General features: G+C 35.9%; 1 protein-coding gene across 4 annotated transcripts in view; it reads left to right on the plus strand.

The window, feature by feature from the left end:
* The window catches only part of ATAD2B (ATPase family AAA domain containing 2B), a 166,398-nt gene that overhangs the window by 124,055 nt on the left and 19,826 nt on the right, over positions 1–22,517 (plus strand). For 3 of the 4 annotated variants that reach the window (XM_081254850.1, XM_081254848.1, XM_081254851.1), the window contains exons 21-22: positions 691–887; positions 4,607–4,766. In XM_081254850.1, the coding sequence (XP_081110976.1) occupies positions 691–887; positions 4,607–4,766 (357 nt within the window). The remainder of the gene's footprint in view (positions 1–690; positions 888–4,606; positions 4,767–22,517) is intronic. The other variant, XM_081254849.1, reaches the window with a different exon arrangement.

Below are 22,517 nucleotides of genomic sequence, written 5' to 3' on the forward strand. Positions count from 1 at the left end.
CATTATGGTTAGGCAAGTTAATACTTTACCTTCTAGGAAGATGTTTTGTTTGTTTTACAGTAGATAGTGAATACCATAGATTTTATATATCACACTTAAGCCTGGCTTTTCCATCTTCTTCATGTCTTTGGGATTCTTTTTTTAGTTACTACTTTTTTTTTTCCCCACTCCCTGCAGGTGCCGTTTACTATCCCAACTGTGTTGTAGTAAGAATATGAGGGTAGGAGACTTGTCTAAAATTAGAAGTCTTTGGGAATGGGAAGGATCAAAGAATTATTCTTTGCCCGTTTAAATTTCATGCATATAAGGCAACCTCATTTTGAGAAACAGTCTTTAAATAAGGTTGACTTCAGCAAATCAGTATACAAGTACTTCACCTGAAGATATTTATGTTGATCCGAAATCTTTTTCTTAAAGTTGTATGTAAATAATATCTCAGAATCAAATTATTTAAAATCATATCATTTGTGCTTTAAAGACGTCCTGTTGTAAGTTATTTTATAAAAGTAAAGCTATTCCCTAATGTACTTTCGGTTTCCATTTAAATTTTTACTTGCTGAATTCACATGGTTCACATGTATTTGGAATTCTCCTTTTCTTAAAAAAACATTTTGAGAGAGTGCCAGAAAAGTAATTGAGGTCCTGACCCTGCCATGTTGGAATCTTAACATTTTCTTCTACTTTCTTTAGGTCTTTGTGCTATGGAAGTTCTTCCACTTGCACTACCTTCTCCACCTCGTCAGTTATCAGAATCAGAAAAAATTCGGATGGAGGACCAGGAGGAAAATACTTTAAGAGAGTTGCGGTTGTTTCTCAGGGATGTAACCAAGAGGCTGGCCACAGATAAACGCTTTAACATCTTCAGCAAACCGGTGGATATTGAAGAGGTCTTGTTTCAGTAGTGTGCAAACAGTGAAGTTGAACTGGCTAAAAGAAAAAAATGTTGACATCTTTTTTTGGAAGGAAAAAAACAAAGGCATGGATGAATATTACCCCTAGCCTGTAAAATTTTAATCCATGTGATAACTACCAATGTCATCAGCAAACATCTGGTGACTTTTGGATGAAATTAATGACAATTTGTATATGTCCTCTTGATTAGTATTGATCTTTGTGATCTCCTACTCTTCAATTTAAGAAGAGGATTAAAAGTTACTTTAGTGAAATGTCCATACTAGACTATTTTTATTCCAGGATAAATCCTGCTTTCCAAAAGAATATTGGTATTAACCAATCAATACCAATTAAAATTGGCATTTCCCAAATTGGGTATACCTTACTGAAAGAGGTAGCTAAGAAACCTGAAATTTGTCTTTCATATTTTGGAAATGTCTGTGACTAAGATGCTGTATGAGGTTATAAGCACAGCCTATTATTTTTCTCTCCAAGAATTTTCTCTGCTCCGAGTGGAAAATTTCTCACTTTCTATGTGTATTGTTTTGTGTCCTTGTGGGAGCATGGTTTGTGATGATGAGAAAAGAAATTTTCCATTTGGAATCTACTATAATACTGTAGAATAAATTTTATTTTGTTTTATCCTGGGATAATATAGTGTGTGGATGCACATAATGCAGTCTTTACTGGCATTCTTCTTATAGTTCAGACTCCATGTTTGAACAGCTTTGGTGTTTTTAGTTTTAATTTTTTTCTTCATCTTTTTTTAAATTTGAATTATGGAGTGATGCAGAGTTTAATGTTGTGTCCTCATTGTGAAATCTGTACTCTTGGATCAGAACAGATTCCTTTGGAATCATTACCTCATCTATGCCTGTGAGCTAGCATTATGTTTTTTCCCCTTGGAAAACCTGAAAATATCTATTCCCCCCACCTCCCCCTTTTGGGAATAAAGGGACTGTTTAATTTTATTTGTATATTTATCCACAATACATAGTTTTAGCCATTTGATCCTTTCAGCAATCCCACAAGGTCATTATTATGTTGCAGTTGAAGAAACTGAGGCTTATTGGCAAGTGACACAGCCAACACTCAATGTTTCTTAAAATTCGAAGTCCACATTCTTTATATCACGGCTGTCGTGGAATAACAGGACTTGCCTATTTGCTCTTGCAATTAATACATATTTTATATTTGTGAAGCATATTTTTTCCCTCGTGGTATTTTCAGAAAGTCTTAAGACTATCAGCCCACTTTAAAGATTGTTATAAATGTTTATTTTTATTTCAAATTGGGTATGGGAACTCTGACACTTAATTGATAAGGACTTGCCCCCAAGTCAGCCTCCTATGCTGGGAGTGAACCGGTTTTGCCTTTGTCCAGGAAAGCTTTTTCTGTCTAACCAGAAGAGATTGTCACATTTCAAATGCCATCTGTGATAGATTGAAAGTTTTATAAATGATGGTAAGGCAGTGGAAGGGGATAGAAGATGTTGGTCAGTTAAAACGTTAATTTTAGGGTGATGTTTTTCTTTTTCCTTTTTTTTTTTTTTTTTTTTTTTTTGCGGTATGCGGGCCTCTCACTGTTGTGGCCTCTCCAGTTGCGGAGCACAGGCTCCGGACGCGCAGGCTCAGCGGCCATGGCTCACGGGCCCAGCCGCTCCGCAGCATGTGGGATCTTCCCGGACCGGGGCACGGACCCATGTCCCCTGCATCAGTAGGCGGACTCTCAACCACTGCGCCACCAGGGAAGCCCTTCCTTTTTTTTTTTTTTTTTCCTTAGGTTCATTTTGCTACTGCTTCTTTGTTTACTTTTAAGGCTGAAAACTTAGGGGTCTCTGGGACAGATAGAGGAAACTAAGATAACATTTTGATAACCTAAAACACAAAAACTTGTATTAAAATAATGAATTTGAAATGTCTAAAAACTTTATCAAATTCCAAAGCAAGTTGCAGAGGAAACAAAAGTTTAGAAAATAAGCGTTGAATTTAAATAAGCATAGGTGCTAAAATTTTATGGTCTTTAGTAATATAAATTTTTATAGTGCAAAAGTTTATTTAATGTTTTCCACGTGTACACAATACATGTCAATTGTCAGAGCCAAGGATCCAACTCATACCTTCTGGACTGTTCCTTGTTGAGTATAGCTCCACTATCTCCCCTATAAGGAGATTGGCTGGCTTTTTAGCTCCTAGAGAATGAAAAATAAATTAAAACATGCACACACATCTACCTAAAAATTTAAAAACATATAAATAATATGTATGTGTATATATATGCATATGTTTTTGTATATGCATATATGTGTATTTATTCATATGAATATATATTCAATATGTAAATTTTTAAAAAGGCATCAGTGGACTGCACTGGTGGTCCAGTGGTTAAGGCTCCACGCTCCCAATGCAGGGGGCATGAGTTTGATCCCTGGCTGGGGAAGATCCCACATGCCGAGGCCAAAAAAAAAATCCCAAAAAGCATCCGTGCCATCTGCAATGGAGAAAACTAGCCTTTAGTTTCATAGAACAGAAATTACCCTATTCCCAGAATTTGGTCCTGGACTAATTGGACATTTCTAAGACTGTGTTTATGTCAGACCTAATTACTTGATTTGAGATTTGCATTAAGGAAGACAATACAGTCATACACACCTTGGAGATATTGTGGGTTCAGTTCTAGACCACTGCAGTAAAGTGAATATTGCAATAAAGTGAGTCACATGAATTCTTTGGTTTCCCAGTGTATATAAAGTTATGTGTACACTGTACTGTAGTCTTCTTTAAGTATGCAATGGCATTATGTCTACAAAAAATGTGCATACCTTAATTAAAAAATACTTTATTGCTAAAAATGCTAACCATCATCTGACAACACAGGGTTGCCACAAACCTTCAGTTTCTAAAAAAATGCAATATCTGCAAAGCGCAGTAAAGGCAAGTGCAATAAAACAAGGTATACCTGTGGATATATAGGTTGGAAGAGCTTTCTTATTGGTCAAATGATACAAAACATACAATTTATTGGGCAGTCATGACCAATATCTCTATTTTGGGTTATCTCCCAGAAAATCACACTGAGGAAAATGTATTTTTTGCTGGTAGATTTGTTTATATTTAGGGACAAGGCCAGTAAACTTTTTCTAGTCATGAAAGCAATACTTACTTTTGTTATACAGTTGACTCAAAATGTTTGTAATGAATCCAAAGGAGCAGAAAACTCTTTCCATGAAACGATTCATCCTGGAAAACTGAAAAAGATAATTTTTTTTGTTTAGGGATTTTAAAGAGATTTACCCGAGAAATCTCTAATAATAAGAAAAAAAAATCTGTTTCTTTTTATTTTCCTTAAAAAATTTTTTTCTTGAGGTAACATTTATTGATGCTTGCTGGGTATTTTTACCAATACATTTTCTTCTCAGGTGTGTCCAAAGGATTTAAAAAAAAAAAAAAAGCTGACACAGTTTGTTTCATATTTCAAGATGAGAAACTTTTCAGAGTTGATTTAGATGTGACTTGAAACTGAAGCTTTTCATGGAAAGTATGACATAGTATCTTTAGTGGCATAAATTGTTCTATAATTTTATCCTTATCTGTAATTATTTCCTAGATATCTAGATTTAATTTTAAAATAACTGTATGGTTTTGTTTTGTGTTTTTATGAGTAGATTATATGAAATATCAGAAGTAATTTTCATTAAAATATCCTGTTTTAGGTTTCAGATTATCTTGAAGTAATCAAGGAACCAATGGATTTATCAACAGTAATCACTAAAATTGATAAGCATAATTACCTGACTGCTAAGGATTTCCTGAAAGATATTGACCTCATCTGTAGCAATGCTTTAGAGTACAATCCAGATAAGGACCCAGGAGGTAAGGATGCACTGGGCAAGGTTGACTTTGGTGATCAATGAGAAGATAGTTTAAAATTTAAATAAAGCTTGACTATATTTCAGGTAGATAAGTTAATCTTAATGACATATTACTGTATTTAAAAACTTCTTGATGAGGAACTAATAATATACTTAAATATTTAATTATTCAATTCATTTGTTAAATTACTAAATAATATATTTAAATTAGAGGATTTTATTCTTTTTTAAAAATTTTATTGATGTATAGTTGATTTACAATGTTGTGTTTAATTTCTGCTGTACAGCAAAATGACCCAGTCTTTTTCATATTCTTTTCCATTATGGTTTATCACGAGGTGTTCAATGTAGTTCCCTGTGCTATACAGTAGGACCTTGTTGTTTATCCATCCTATATATAATATTTGCTAATTCATTTATTAAATTATTAGATAATATATTTAGATTAGAGGATTTTATTATTCTAAGTATTGTGTTCAGGGTTTAGTTTCTTGATTTACCTTTCACCTTTTATACTTAGATTCTTATTTTTTTCAGGTAAGATGGAAAACTGAACAGTTGAGAATTTAAGATTTATTTATTTAGTCAACATCACCAGTGCTGATAGACACTGGTAATTTCGAATTTGTGGAAACTTATTGTGGATAAGTTTACTTATCAAAAGACCCCCTTTAGGTAGATAGACGTTATCTGTTCTATAGACTGCATGTATTTTTATATAATTTTATTATTTTACTCTTAATCCCACCCTGTACTCAAATCTGTAGTCCCAACTCTGTTAATGCCCTCCAGGGGAGACCTCCAGGAATAATCTGTAGTTAAACAAGATGAATTTATTGATACATTGTAATAAAGGAGAATGTATATCATGGGGAGCCATATAGGATTTGAGCTAGCATTAAGTGATTTTGGGGAGGGTTTAAGGAAGTGTAAGGCTTTGCAGTGAATTAGATGGTCTTAGGAAGTGGGAATAATTTGGGGACTAGGTATTTTAAGAACCTGGAAGGCAAGAAGAATGGAGCCAGGATAAAGTTGTGATTGGTAAAGAAGGGGCAGTCATTCATCTTACCCAGGATAGGATTATATTTGGTTATTTTTGTGGTTAGGAAAGTGTTCATACTTTTGTCTGTGTTCAGACATGATTATGGAGTGGTCTTGTTTTTATCTTGATCCATCATGGTCACAGAGTGGTGTTCTGTAAAATTGTTTATGTTTTTTTTTATTTTTCATTTTTAAAAATTATTTTATTTATTTTGCTGTGTCGCGTCTTAATTGCAGCACACAGGATCTTCGTTGCGTTGTGCAGGCTTCTCTCTAGTTGTGGCACATGGGCTCCAGAGTGTGCGGACTCAGTAGTTGCGGCGCGTGGGATTAGTTGCCCTAAGGCATGTGGGATCTCAGTACCCTGACCAGGGATGGAACCTGTTTCCCCTGCATTGGAAGGCAGGTTCTTAACCCCTGGACCACCAGGGAAGTCCCTAAAATTGTTTTTATGTTTCATATGAATACACCAAGGCCTGGCTGATAGTGCCAGGCCCTTTCCCAGCTGGGAGGGGTCATTACTCTTTTTCTCACTCTGTTGAGAATTCTGTTTCTTCAACAGATGATATACAAGTAAGATGCTTTTTATTTTTAAAAAATTAACGCAAACTTCCAGTTATCTAAAGATATTCAGAATACAGTTTCTGCTTTATGTCTGTATTTATGGGCAGTGGTTCTTAACTCAGGCCACCTGTTAGAATGACCTGGATTTCTCATTTCTACATGAAGTTAAGTATTTCTTGTCTTAGTTTAGACCACAGTAAATTGCATACTTTAATTCCAAGTTAAGAGGCAGAATAAACTTTTATATAGCTACTCCTGGTTTCTAACAGTTTTTAACCTTTGTATCAGGACATATATATCTTATTGTTGTTTAGGTTTTTGTTTTTGTTTTTTTTACTTTTCACTGTATATCATAGAAAAATTTATGAGGATAAAAACGAAGAAAATGAAAGCAACCTATAATCATGTTACCTGGTGTTTTCTCTCTTTCTCTTTCCCTCTCTCCCTCCCTCCCTCTCTCTCTGCCACACACACACATACACAGATATTATATATGAAATACATGTATGAATAATATTTTTACTAAAATGAAAATATAACTTTTGTAAACATTTTCATTCATGGAATATTTTGTGAAAAGGTTATGAGTTAATGTATTTTTACCACATAATTTTTATCATGTGGATGTATTATAGTAGCTACTACCCTATTGTTGGACATATTAGATTTTTTAGCTTTTTTCTCTATTATAACACTGATGAATATGGCATAAATTTTATGTATATCCTTAATTATTTCCTAAAGATATATTCCTTAGAGTGAAATTTCTGGATCAAAGATTGTATAATAATCTCTTTTAAGGCTTTTAAACTGTGTTGTTAAAACTTTCTCACAATTTAAAAAATCTTCTAGCAGCATCAGGGTCACTTGTTAACCAATATAGCAGTTTTGTGTGACTGAGAGAATCTCCTTTTCAGTGTAGATGGCATCTGCAACAGGGCCACAGTTTGGCTAGTAAAGAATGGGCTGGCTGTCAGTCTCCTTTGATTCCCTTGCTGTGTTCTTGGTGAAGGTACAGTTGCACAAGTGTCTGTATAGTGGCCTTGAGCAGTGTGTGAGAGTACTTGAGTGCCTACACTCCCATCCTGTTAGTTTTTCAAGACATAGAGGTTACTGAAACTGTGCAGTAGGTAAGGAGAGCCTGGGCTTTGGATGTACACCTAGGCTTCAGTCCCAGTTTTATTTCCTAGTTCTTTAACTTGCTCAAGTTAAGTCCTCTAAATTTTAGTTCCCTTAACTGCAAATAGGGATAATTATAGTACTTTTGTCACTGGGTAGTTGTAAGGATTAGATGAGAAAATGTATTAGGTTAAACCTTATGAAATTGCCATTTTCATGTGGTTCAACTTGAATATGTTAGGCCCTTAGCATAGTGCCTGAGATGTGAGAAGTATTCCATAAAGATTAGTCATTCATATATTTATTCTTGTTGTCATTATTATTTAAATTATGCTTTAATTTGTTATAAATTGTTTCCTTAGTGGGTACCTACATATTTGCTTTAGAATAACCCTTTGTACTTTGTGCTTATTAGTATATTCCCTGGACCACATTTAAAATTTAATCCTATTTTGGAACAAATCTAGGGACTGATAGTGAAAAATGAATTTGAGCGGTTAGAAAAAGCCGGTAGAAAGGATCAATCCAGATTCTCCCCCCACCCCACCCTGTGTAACTTAATTATAACCACATTGAAATAATATTGCTTTTATGAAAGAAGCAATGATTTCTGGTGCATAATAACCTTTTACTACAGAATGCAGTTGTATAATCAAAGAATATGGCTCTATCTCACAGTTAGAGTTGACATGATACACTTGTAACTTTATTTCTTTAGTGTTTTAGATGCAAAAAGTGTCATATAATTCAAAAGCATGATTTCGGCTCTGTTCAGATTTTTTCATATCTTCAGTCAAGAGCCCTTTTTTTCTTCTTAGCAACAGAACAACTTGTTATGTATTAGGAAAATAACCTCAGGGTCTGTTGTGTAGCAAGTGGAAATTACATGAATGTTGTATTACTTTTACAAGCTCCCAGGAGTATTTGAAAGCTTACAGTGTTCTGTTTTGCAGAACACTTGGCCATTTGGGGAAAAAAACTAGCATGTACATAGAAGACAAAAGCCAGCATTCTGGAAGCTGTACATGTTACCTAAGTGTTTACCCAGATTCTCCCTTGAGGATAAAGTGGACAAAAGTTAAATATGTTAGCCAGAAGAATTTTAGTTTGTAGGTTCTAAATGTGACTAGTATCAGATATTTGATCCTAATTATTATCTTTTAAATATGTGATATATTTTATGTTTAACTGCTCCCCATTCTTTGTCTTGTACCACATGCCCCCTCTAGCCCTCAAGTGCATTCACATACATACCCTCATTTAACTAATTTTGATGAAATTTCAGGCCTAGTCTTGTAGTATTCTCAAAATTTTCTGTTTTGTACCAGTAGTTTAGGAATAAAGCTCACAGATTCACCCCAGCTTTTGGAGCCCTCTATGGGCTATGCTTCAGTCAAACTCATTCATATTTTCTATTAGTATTTGTAAGTATCATGTGCTGTTACTGAGCTGAGTGCTTAGAGTAGTGTGACAGTCCTTGCCTCTTGAGATGGAGATATTCAGATCAGTAATACATATTGAATAATTACTGTGTGAAATACATTATGCTATATGTTATAGTATTAATTTGCTAGGACTTCCTTAACAAAATACCACAGACTGTGTGGCTTAAACTACAGAAATTGATTTACCCATAGTTCCGGAGGCTAAAAGTCCAAAATCAAGGTGTTGGCAGATTTGGTTTCTTCTGAAGCCTCTTTGTTTTCGGAGGCTGCCTTCTTGCTGTGTCCTTACGTGGTCTTTTCTTTGTGTCCATGCACCCCTGGTGTCTCTTGTGTGTGTCCAAATTTCCTCTCCTTATAAGTACACAAGTCAGATTAGATTAGGGCCTACTCTTATGACCTTCTTTTACCTTGATTACTTCTTTAAAGTCTCTACTCCAAATACAGTAACATTCTGAGATATTGGGGGTTATAGTCTCAACATATGAATTTTTGGGAAGAACACAGTTCAGCCCATAACAGTTAATAAATAAGCTACAGTCCTTCCTATCTAGAAACTCACTGTTTTATAGGAATGACAAATATCTAACTATTGGTAATTGTAATAGATTATTAAGGTGTAGAGGTAGCACAGAGGTGGCAATTTTGAATTTTGTCTTGAGGCAGCAGCAGACGATTGTAATGCAGTTTCATAAGGTGTGTATTAGACATATGTGCAGTGTGAGTAGAGCACAGAGGAGAAGACACTGGAGATGAACAAGATTAAAAAGGGCATTCATGGGCTTCCCTGGTGGCGCAGTGGTTGAGAGTCCACCTGCCGATGCAGGGAACACGGGTTCGTGCCCCGGTCCGGGAGGATCCCACATGCCGCGGAGCGGCTGGGCCCGTGAGCCATGGCCGCTGAGCCTGCACGTCCGGAGGCTGTGCTCCGCAACTGGAGAGGCCACAACAGTGAGAGGCCCGCGTAACGCCAAAAAAAAAAAAAAAAAAAAAAAGGGCATTCATTTTAGGCTGAGAAAAGTAGTGTACAAAGGTATTAAAAAAAAAGAGAATATGGCTGGAAAGTAGAGTGTCTGTGGAGGAATAGTGAGAAATTCACTCACTTCTCCACTCACTGAATCTCCATTTACTGAGCATCCATTTATGAAATATTTTCTGTGTGTAAATTGTGTTCAGTGCTGGAGATACGCACCTCTGGCCTGAGAGATGCCTAAAGGCTTCTTAGCGGGGAGTCCTGCAGATAAATAAATGTCATACTAAGTTCCCTATCTTCATTTGATCCTGTGTAAGGATTCCAGAGTTAATTCTCTAGATGATAAGGGGCCACTGGGTGGTTTTGAGACAGAAAGTGATTTGATTTGATTTGCATTTAAGAGTATAGTATTATAGGCAGTATCAAAGGTCAAGGGAATGATGAGATGGGGGTTGGAAGACCAATTAAGATTCACTTGTGGGGAATTCCCTGGCAGTCCAGTGGTTAGGACTCAGCGTGTTCACTGCTGGGGCCCAGGTTCAGTCCCTGGTCAGGGAACTAAGATCCCACAAGCTGCGTGGCGTGGCAAAAAAAAAAAAAAAAAGATTCACTTGCTATGGCAGCATAGATTGAACATAGGGGGCTTAGTGACCAACCAGTTATGTATGACTGACAGAAATCTAGAATGACATCTGAATTTTTGTGGTCTGGGTGTTAGGAATCTGACAAGTAAACCAATGGAGGAACATGTTTATGGGCAGTATGCTAAGTTTAATTTTGGATGTGTTAATGTAAGTTACCTCTGGTACACCCAGATAAAATGCAGACATTGTATAGTAGTTGTATATGGGGGTTCAGAGATAGAAGTTTGAGTAAGAGACCTGGTTGGAGTCATAAGTGTATAGGGGTGAATGAGATCACATAGTCAGTATACAGAATGAAAAGAGAGGGGAGCCTAGAAGGAACCCTCCTCAAGGGGAATATGGGTCCCAATTCTCAATTTAAGTCTCAGTCTCACTGTTGGTACTTCCAGTACGTTTGTTAAATGTGTTGCCTCTGCTGAGAGTGTGTACGTTTGTTCGTTCTTTCTTTTTTCTTGTTTTCATTCTTTCTTTTTAAATCAATTTTGTTGAGATGTAAGTTGTATACAAGAAAACCTAGTACATCATTTTTAAAACCATGCTTATCTTTTAAAATCCCACTTATCCTTCAAGGAATATTAAATGCTATGCACATGAAATTTTTTTCTGATTTCCTTCCAGTTACACGTAATCCCTTCGTCTTAGACTCATAACACTATGTAACTTTTCTGAGACACTTATTCCTTTCTTTTTTTCCTGGAGTGATTACTTATTTACATATCCTTATCCTGTATTTTAGACTCTAAGCTGATTGAGAACAGGATCTGTATAGACATCTTGTATGGAGCATATTCTTAATAAATGTGACCAGTGAGTAAATTTTATGAATTGTCCTCTTCTTAGATACTAACTGAAGTAGTCTCAGAATACATAGAAATTATAAAATGGAGACATAATAACATAATGCAGATATGAACTAGTAAATACAGTAAAATTTCTTATTTATGAAATGATTTAGGATGAAAAATCATCCCATAAAAAATCAGTTTTAAAAAAAATATTATTAATCTTTCTTAATAATTTTGTTGAAAAAAACCCAGCTAATATACTTCTGTTCACCAAAATACAAAAGAAACATAGACACATTGAAATAATTGTTACCTTCATAAAAGTAGTGATTGTATTAATTTTATTAATACTTACCAATTTATTCTAATAGCCATTACTTTTTATTGAAGGCAAAACTAGGTGGTAATATCTTTATTTTATAGATATAAGGAGATTGGGTCTCAGAGAGGTTATGTAATTTGTGTACAAACCCACAAATATTATATGGCACAACTGAATGGATTGTGATCTGTCTTAACTTCAAAGCGAGTATATATGGGGTTTTTCTGCTACGCTTATGTTACTTTTAAATTTCATGGATTTAGAGAATCTTAAGATTTTAACATATGAGACAAAATAAAAGAACTGGTGGTAAATATGTAGCTATTATTCATGTATAATTTTAAAGCAAGGAATTTAAGTCTGGTGGCCATGAGAGGGTCTCTGAACAACTACATACAAAATTGTGTACATGTATACTTTTCCACCTTTATCACAAGCTTATAAGATTCAGGATGACTCCCCTACCCCTCAAAAAGATGAAGATCCAAGATATGGACATATCTTTTAATTTTAATCTGTGAGCTTACAGTTCTATGCTATGTATAAACTTAGACACTGTTCTAAGTTAAGAATGATTAAAAAGAATTGTAATGATAGGCATATTTAAAAAGCATTACCTTGTCAGATGCAGATGCTATTTATTTATTTATTTAGGCGGCTCTGTGTGGCTTGTGGGACCTCATTTCCCTGACCAGGGGTTGAACCTGGGCCCTAAACAGTGAAAGTATGGAGTCATAACCACTGGAACGCCAGGGAATTCCCACAGATGCTCTTTATTGTTTATTTATTTTTTTAAAAAAAAACTTCTTGTTATTAATTTTTTTTTTTTTTTTTTTTTTGGCTGTGTCGGGTGTTTGTTGCGGAGCACGGACTTTCTCTAGTTCCGGCGAGCGGGGGCTACTCTTCGTTGCAGTGCATGGGCTTCTCATTGCGGTGGCTTCTCTCTTGTTGTGGAGCATGGGCTCTAGGTGCGTGGGCTTCAGTAGTTGTGGCACGTGGGCTTAGTTGCTCCGTGGCATGTGTGATCTTCCCAGACCAGGATCCAACCCTGTGTCCCCTGCATTGGCAGGCGGATTCTTAACCACTTTGCCACCAGGGAAGTTCCCACAGATGCTCTTTAGAATAAATTCCTTGTCCTTCAGATCAGTGGGAAATTTTTATGGAATTCTTTTCTTAATTAATTAATTCATTTATTCTTCTCCCCCCTTAAATTGGGGATGGAATGTGGGTGGGAAGCATGTGTTTAGAAAAAAACAAAAAGAAAGATCACTGAGTTATTTTAGAGTATAATGTGCTAGATACATGACCTTTATATTTAATTTTACCTCTTTTTTAGCTTTTTTCAAGCTGAAATGGAAAGCCAGTGGCAGAAAGTTGCTTGGGCTACAAATATCAGCTTGAAAGCATAGCTCCTTCTAAGGATATTCATTGTAGTTTTTTGTTTGTAGTGGTTAAAATTTGAAGGAACTTTAAAGTTCCAACAATAGAGCAATAATTTTGAAAAATTAAGGTTCATCTTTCTTTGGATTGTTACATAACCATTAAAATTTGGTTTTCAAAGAATGTTTTAAAATATCAGGAAACTTCTGATTCTGGCCAAGATGGAGTAAAAGGGACTGAATTTCCCCTTCTGCCTGAAACAATGGAGGAAAAAACCTGAACAAAATATTTGAAAAAACAATTTTGAAGACATTGGATATCAGGAAACGATGGAAATGATCTCTGAAGGATGGGAAACTAACAAGTTGAGCACTACAGTTGCCTGGATAGCTTCCAGACTGTGGTACGGGAAGGAAGAAGCCAGGCAGAGCCTGGAAGTCTCCCTGAATTGCTGGGAATGTAAGGAGGCCAAAGTGGATCAAGTTCTCAGGGCAGGGTACCAGGAAGGAGAAAGCTGCACAGAGAGAGCACTCTGGAGATCTGCAGAAGAGCCTCCTCCAGTCTTTAGCTGAATACTGATCAGCACATATGTGTGAGGAAACTACCTGAGGCCGGAGAAAAAGAGGGAATATTCCTTGATGTTTATATAGGGCTAGCAGTAGTGTAGCGAATAGTTACAGGTGATAAACCAACAAGGAGAAAAACTGAGTCATAAAACTGTACACAATCCAAAAGAAGTGAGAAAAAAGAGGAAAAAGGGAACAAAGAGAATGTGGGACAAGTAGAAAGTAAATAGCAAGCATATTAATAATCACATAAATTATATTAAAAGCAAGTGATCCCCTAAACCAGGGATCAACAAACTAAAGTCAAACTGACTGCCTGGTTTTGTAAATGAAGTTTTTATAGTTGGAACACAGGCATGCCCATTTGTTTACATGTTGTCTAAGGCTGCTTTTATGCTACAGGGGCGGCTTTGAATACTTGCCAGAGACCTTATGGCTTAAGAAGCCTAAGATATTTACTCTCTGGCCTTATACAGAAAAGCTTGCTGATAGCTGGCTTGAACATCACAAATACAGGCAGAGAGTGTATTTTGGATAAAAAAGCAAGACCCAACCATATGCTCCCTACAAGAAACCCACTTGATGAGACTGATACTCTACCTACTGCACTAATGAGGTTCCTTTACAAGAAACCCACTTTCTTGTTTGTTTATTTAAGGTTATTAAAAAAAAACCTTTTTCATTCATTCATTTTCCTCCCATATACTTTTTAAAAAATTGAGGCATAGCTGATTTATAGTATTATACAACTAATGATTCAAAATTCTTATAGATTATACTCCATTTAAAGTTATATAAAATATTGGCTATATTCCCTTTGCTGTACATTATATCCTGTAGCATACTTGTTTTATACATAGTAGTTTGTACCTCTTAATCCCCTACCCTTATCTTGTCTCTCCCCCTTCCCTCTCTTCACTGGTAACCACTAGTTCTCTATATCTGTGAGTCTGTTTCTGGTTTGTGACATTCATTTGTTTGTTTTATTTTTTAGATTCGACATATAACTGATAACATACAGTATTTGTCTTTCTCTGACTCATTTCACTAAACATAATACCCTACAGGTCTATCCATATTGTCATAAATTGCAAAATTTCATTTTTTTAATGGCTGAGTAGTCCATATATATATATGTATATATATTCCATGTGTGTGTGTATGTGTATATATATATGTATGTATATATATATATCATCTTCCTTATCCATTCATCTGTTGATGGACACTTATGTTGCTTCTGTATCTTGGCTATTGTAAATAATGCTGCTATTAACATTGGGGTGCATATAGCTTTTTGAATTAGTATTTTTTTTTTTTTTTTACAAGAAACCCACTTTTTTTTTTTTTTTTTTTTTGCAGTATGTGGGCCTCTCACTGTTGTGGCCTCTCCCGTTGCAGAGCACAGGCTCTGGACGTGCAGGCCCAGCGGTCATGGCTCACGGGCCCAGCCGCTCTGTGGCATGTGGGATCCTCCCGGACCGGGGCACGAACCCGTGTCCCCTGCATCAGCAGGCGGACTCTCAACCACTGCGCCACCAGGGAAGCCCCCCACTTTAAATATAAAGCTACAAATAGATTAAAAGCATGAAATACCATAATCATACCAAGTTGGAGTGATTATATAAATATCAAAGTTGATTTCAGGCCAAAGATACCTGGGTTAAAGAAGATTATTTCATAGTTATCAAGTACACATAATAATTCTAAATATTTATTGCTTCTGAAACAGCTTTAAAATTCGTGAAGCAAAAATTGATAGAACTACAAGGAAGAATAGAGAAATTCGTAATTTCTTGGAGACTTAAATATCCCTCTCTTAAAACTAGATAAGGCTAGTACACAAAAAGTCAGTAAAGATATAGAAGACTTGAACAACCCTATCCATCAACTTTATCTAAGTGATATTTATAGAACACTTTTCCCAATGGCAACATATATACACATTATTTTCAAGTGCACTGGAATGTTCACCAAGATAGAACATATTCTGGGCCACAGAATGAGTCTTATTAAATATAAAAGGATTCAAGTCATACAAAGTATGTTCTTTGACCACAGTGGAATTAAATTAGAAATCAATAACAAAAGGTTATTTGGAAAAGATATTTGGAAACTAAATACCACGCTTCTAAATAACTCCATGGATCAAGGAAGAAATCAAAAGAGAAGTTTAAAAATTATTAAAGTGGATAAAATGAAAATATAAAAACTTACAAGGTACAGCTAATGCATTACTTAGGTGGAAATTTATAGCACTAAATACTTAAATTAGAAAAGAAGAAAAGTCTCAAATCACTGACCTGAGCTCCCAACTTGAGAAACTAGGAAACAGAGAGCAAATGAAACCCAAAGTAAGCAAAAGGAAATAATAAAGATTTGAGCAGATCAATAAAATAGTAAACAGGAAAAAAAATTGAGAAAACCAAGGAAACCCAAAGCTGGTTCTTTTAGAAGATTGGTAATTGATAAATCTCTAGTGAGGCTGGTCAGGATAACGAGAAGTCACAAATTACCATTAACAAGAATGAAGGAGGTAACATTACTACATATTCTGCAGATATTAAGAGAACAGTAAGGGAACATTATGAACACCTTTATGCCAATACATTTGACAACTTCGGTAAATTGGATAAATTTGTTGAAAGACAAAAAAAAAGCTCATGAAAGAAGAAATGTATAATGTGAATAGGTAATTCTTTTTCTATTAAAGAAATTGAACTAACAGTTAAAAACATTCCCATTAAGAAAGCTTCAGGCCTGGATGCCTTCACTGGTTAATTTTACTGAACATTTAGGGAAAAAAATAATACCAGTTCTACACAAACTTTTCCAGAAAATTGAAGTGGAGAGAATTCTTTCCAACCTAGTCTATAAAGTTAGCATTACTCTGAAAAAGATATTACAAGGGGAAAAAAGAAAAAAGACCAAATAAACTATAGACCCGTATCCCTCATGAACATAAACAAAATTTTGGCAAGTTACATCCAATATGTTAAAAAGATAATACCTTGTGATTAAGTAGGGTTTATTCCTGCTTGAATATGCAAGGAATGCAAGATAGGTTTAAAATTTGAAAACCAATCGATGTAAGTCACTGTATTAACAGACTAAGAAATGATTATCTCAGTCAGTGCACAAAAACATTTGACAAATCCAATAGGTATTCCTGAGTACAAAGTGTAAGCAAACGAGGAGTAGAAAGGACCATCCTCAGTCTGATTAAGGATATCTACAAATAGCCTACAGTTCACATCATACTTAATGACAGAAGACTAAATTCTTCCCCTTAAGATCAAGAACATGGCAAAGATGTCCACTTTTACCACTTCTACCCAACATTATACTGAAGCTTCCAGCAAGTGCAGTAAGGTAAGAAAAAGAAATAAGAGGCATCTAGTTTGGGAATGAAGAAGTAAAACTATCTTCATTTGTAGACAACATGATGTCTACATAGAAAATCCTATGGAATTTGCAAAGACACTGTTAGAACTAGCAAGTGTGTTTAATGAGGTTGCAGGATACAAGATCAATATACAAAACTCAGTTGTATTTATGGAAATACAATACTAGCCCCAAACAATAGCAAATTGAAATTTTAAATTACTATTTACATTAACATGAAAAAACATGAGATGTTGATAAATCTGACAAAAGACAGGCAAGACCTATACATTGAAAACTACAAAGCATTGCTGAGAAAAATTAAAGAGAACCTAAATAGACTGAGAGATATATTGTGTTCATGGATTGGGAGACTCAACATTGTGAAGATGTCAGTTCTCAAATTGAACCACCTCATTTGGAATTCCAGAAGGCATTTTATAGAAATGGACAAGGTGATTCTAAAATTCATATGAAAATGGAAAGGATCTAAAATAGTCAAAACAGCTTTGTAAAGTAAAAACAGAGTTGGAGGACTTAAAGTTAGGGTAATCTAGACAAGTTAGGGTAATCAAGACATAAATTTAGGGTAATCTAGACAGTGTAATATTGGCATAAAGAATGACAAATAGAGGGCTTCCCTGGTGACGCAGTGGTTGAGAGTCCGCCTGCCGATGCAGGGGACACGGGTTCATGCCCCAGTCTGGGAAGATCCCACATGCCGCGGAGCTGCTAGGTCCGTGAGCCATGGCCGCTGAGCCTGCGCGTCTGGAGCTTGTGCTCCGCAACGGGAGAGGCCACAACAGTAAGAGGCCCACGGACAGCAAAAAAAAAAAAAAAAAAAAAAAGAATGACAAATAGAGCAATGGACTAATATGGAGTCCTGAAAGGGACCCACACATATAGAGTCAGTGGCATTTTGACAAAGGTACAAAGTCAGTGCAGTGGAGAAAGTAGTCTTTTCAACAAACAGTGCTAGAACAATTGGATATAAGTATGCAAAAAAAAGACCTCTTATCTATATAAAGAATCTCAATAGATAATATACCTTAAATATAAAAGCTATCTTGTATCCAGACTATTAAAAGAATTCTCAGAATTTAATAATAAGGGACTTCCCTGGTGGCACAGTGGTTAAGAATCTGCCTGCCAATGCAGGGTATACGGGTTCGAGCCCTGGTCTGGGAACATCCCACATGCCGTGGAGCAACTAAGCCCAAGCGCCACAACTACTGAGCCTGCACTCCAGAGCCTGCAAGCCACAACTACTGAGCCCGCATGCCACAACTACTGAAGCCCGCACGCCTAGAGCCCATGCTCTGCAACGAGAGAAGCCACCACAGTGCGAAGCCCGCGCACTGCAATGAAGAGTAGCCCCCGCTTGCTGCAACTAGAGAAAGCTGATGTGAAGCAACGAAGACCAAACGCAGCCAAAAATAAATAAATAAGTTTATTTTAAAAATTTAATAATAAGAAAACAACCCAATTAAAATAATAGGTATAAGATTTGAAGACACTTCACCAAAGATGATATACAGAGGGAAAATAAGAACATGAAGATATACTCAACTTCATTAATCTTTAACAAAATGCAAATCAAAAGCATAATAACATACCACTAAACACCTATAAGAATGTCTAAAATTAAAAAGACTGATCATACCAAGTGTTGACACTTGGAACTGGAATATAGGAATATAAAATGGTACAACTTTGAAAAAGCTTGGCAGTTTTAAGATTGTTAAACATACATACACCCATTATTGAGCTAGCCATTCCACTCTTAAATATTAACTCAAGGGAAATGAAAGCATATGTCCATATAAAGACTTGTTTATGAATATTTGTGTAACACTGTTTATAATTGCCAAAACCCAGAACCATCCCTAATGTCCGTCAACATGTGAATGGATAAATTGTGTTATATCCAATAGTGGAGTACTACTCAGCAATAAAAAGGAATGGAGTGTTGATGCATACAATGCAATAGGTTTTTTTAAAAAATTAATTTTTAATTGAAGTGTAGTTGCTATACAATATTATATAAAACAATAGGTATTAATGTCAAAATAATTATGGCAAGTAAAAGAATCCAGACAAAAAAAGAATATATACTTTATAACCCATTTATATATGTATTTATAAATATGTTAGAATTATATATACATTAATATATAGAGATATATATGCGATTCAATATATATTATAGTGTACATAATTATAGAAAATATGAAGTAATCTATGGTAACAGTAAACAAACAGATCTGTGGTTCCCTGGGAATGGAGGGTTGTGTAAAGAGTGAAAGGAAGGATGACAGAGGGGCACAAGGAGACTTTTGGTGATGGTGGATATATTCATTATCTTGATATAATGATGATGTTATGGATTTGTACTTATGTCAAAGCATATCACAATGTATACTTCAAATATGTGCAGTTTATTATATGTCTCTTATGCCATAATCTTTTTTCTTTTTTTTAAGGCTTAGGGAAGTACAAAATTTTAAATAATAAATACAGATTACACATTGTGGCTTTTGGTCATAAATTGTCTAGATCTATATTCATTTGCCTACATGATATCTCCACTTGGATTTGTTTTTTGAATTATATTTTACTTATTTTTTTATACAGCAAGTTCTTCTTAGTCATCAATTTAATACACATCAGTGTATACATGTCAATCCCAATCTCCCAATTAATCACACCACCACCCCCACCCTCTGCTGCTTTCCCCGCTTAGTGTCCATACGTTTGTTCTCTACATCTGTGTCTCAATTTCTGTCCTGCAAACTGGTTCATCTGTACCATTTTTCTAGGTTCCACATGTATGCGTTAATATATGATATTTGTTTTTCTCTTTCTGACTTACTTCACTCTGTATGACAGACTCTAGGTCCATCCACGTCTCAACAAATGACCCAGTTTTGTTCCTTTTTATGGCTGAGTAATATTCAATTGTATATATGTACCACATCATCTTTATCCATTCGTCTGTCTATGGGCATTTAGATTGCTTCCATGACCTGGCTATTGTAAATAGTGCTGCAGTGAACATTGGCGTGCATGTGTCTTTTTGAATTATGGTTTTCTCAGGGTATATGCCCAGTAGTGGGATTGCTGGGTCATATGGTAATTATATTTTTTAGTTTTTTAAGGAACCTCCATACTGTTCTCCATAGTGGCTGTATCAATTTACATTCCCACCAACAGTGCAGGAGGGTTCCCATTTCTCCACACCCTCTCCAGCATTTGTTGTTTGTAGATTTTCTGATGATGCCCATTCTGACTGGCGTGAGGTGATACCTCATTGTAGTTTTGATTTGCATTTCTCTAATAATTAGTGATGTTGAGCAGCTTTTCGTGTGCTTGTTGGCCATATGTATGTCTTCTTTGGAGAAATGTCTATTTAGGTATTCTGCCCATTTTTGGATTGGGTTGTTTGTTTTCTTAATATTGAGCTGCATGAGCTGTTTATATATTTTGGAGATTAATCCTTTGTCCGTTGATTCGTTTGCAAATATTTTCTCTCATTCTGAGGGTTGTCTTTTTGTCTTGTTTACGGTTTCCTTTGCTGTGCAAAAGCTTTGAAGTTTCATTAGATCCCATTTGTTTATTTTTGTTTTTATTTCCATTACTCTAGGAGGTGGATCAAAAAAGATCTTGCTGTGATTTATGTCAAAGAGTGTTCTTCCTATGTTTTCCTCTAAGAGTTTTGTAGTGTCCAGTCTTACATTTAGGTCTCTAATCCATTTTGAGTTTATTTTTGTGTATGGTATTAGGGAGTGTTCTAATTTCATTCTTTTACATGTAGGGGTCCAGTTTTCCCAGCACCACTTATTGAAGAGACTGTGTTTTCTCCATTTTATATCCTTGCCTCCTTTGTCATAGATTAGTTGACCATAGGTGCCTGGGTTTATCTCTGGGCTTTCTATCTTGTTCCTATGATCTATGTTTCTGTTTTTGTGCCAGTACCGTATTGTCTTGATTATTGTAGCTTTGTATATAGTCTGAAGTCAGGGAGTCTGATTCCTCCAGCTCCCTTTTTTTCCCTCAAGATTGCTTGGGCTATTTGGGGTCTTTTGTGTCTCAATACACATTTTAAGATTTTTTGTTCTAGTTCTGTGAAAAATGCCATTGGTAATTTGATCAGGATTGCATTGAATCTGTAGATAGCTTTGGGTAGTATAGTCATTTTCACAACATTGATTCTTCCAGTCCAAGAACATGGTATATCGCTCCATCTGTTTGTATCATCTTTAATTTCCTTCATCAGTGTCTTACATTTTTCTGCATACAGGTCTTTTGTCTCCCTAGATAGGTTTATTCCTAGGTATTTTATTCGTTTTGTTGCAGTGGTAAATGGGAGTGTTTCCTTAATTTCTCTTTCAGATTTTTCATCATTAGTTTATAGGAATGCAAGAGACTTCTGTGCATTAATTTTGTATCCTGCAACTTTACCAACTCCATTGATTAGCTCTAGTAGTTTTCTGGTGGCATCTTTAGGATTCTCTATCTATGGTTATTTGTCATTTTTCCCTTGCTGCTTTCAATAATTTTTCTTTGTCTTTAATTTTTGCCAATTTGATTACTATGTGTCTTGGCGTGTTTCTCCTTGAGTTTATCCTGTATGGGACTCGCTGCGCTTCCTGGACTTGGGTGGCTGTTTCCTTTCCCAGGTTAAGGAAGTTTTCGACTATAATATCTTCAAATATTTTCGCTGGTCCTTTCTCTCTCTCTTCTCCTTCTGGGACCCCTATAATGCGAATGTTGTTGCATTTAATGTTGGCGCAGAGGTCTCTTAGGCTGTCTTCATTTCTTTTCATTCTTTTTTCTTTATTCTTTTCTGCAGCGGTGAATTCCACCATTCTGTCTTCCAGGTCACTTATCCGTTCTTCTGCCTCAGTTATTCTGCTACTGATTCCTTCTAGTGTAATTTTCATTTCAGTTATTGTATTGTTCATCTCTGTTTCTTTGTTCTTTAATTCTTCTAGGTCTTTGTTAAACATTTCTTGCATCTTCTCAATCTTTGCCTCCATTCTTTTTCCGAGGTCCTGGATCATCTTCACTACCATTATTCTGAATTCTTTTTCTGGAAGGTTGCCTATCTCCTCTCCATTTAGTAGTTTTTCTGGGGTTTTATCTTGTTCCTTCATCTTGTACATAGCCCTCTGCCTTTTCATCTTGTCTGTCTTTCTGTGAATGTGGTTTTTGTTCCACAGGCTGCAGGATTGTAGTTCTTCTTGCTTCTTCTGTCTGCCCTCTGGTGGATGAGGCTATCTAAGAGGCTTGTGCAAGTTTCCTGATGGGAGGGACTGGTGGTGGGTAGAGCTGACTGTTGCTCTAGTGGGCAGAGCTCAGTAAAACTTTAATCTGCTTGACTGCTGATGGCTGGGACTGGGTTCCCTCCCTGTTGGTTGTTTGGCCTGAGGCGACCCAACACTGGAGCCTACCTGGGCTCTTTGGTGGGGCTAATGGCGGACTCTGGGAGGGCTCACGCCAAGGAGTTCTTCCCAGAACTTCTGCTGCCAG

This window comes from Mesoplodon bidens (genome assembly GCF_964165515.1).
Source record: "Mesoplodon bidens genome assembly, chromosome: 14".
In the NCBI taxonomy this organism is placed as follows: domain Eukaryota; kingdom Metazoa; phylum Chordata; class Mammalia; order Artiodactyla; family Ziphiidae; genus Mesoplodon; species Mesoplodon bidens.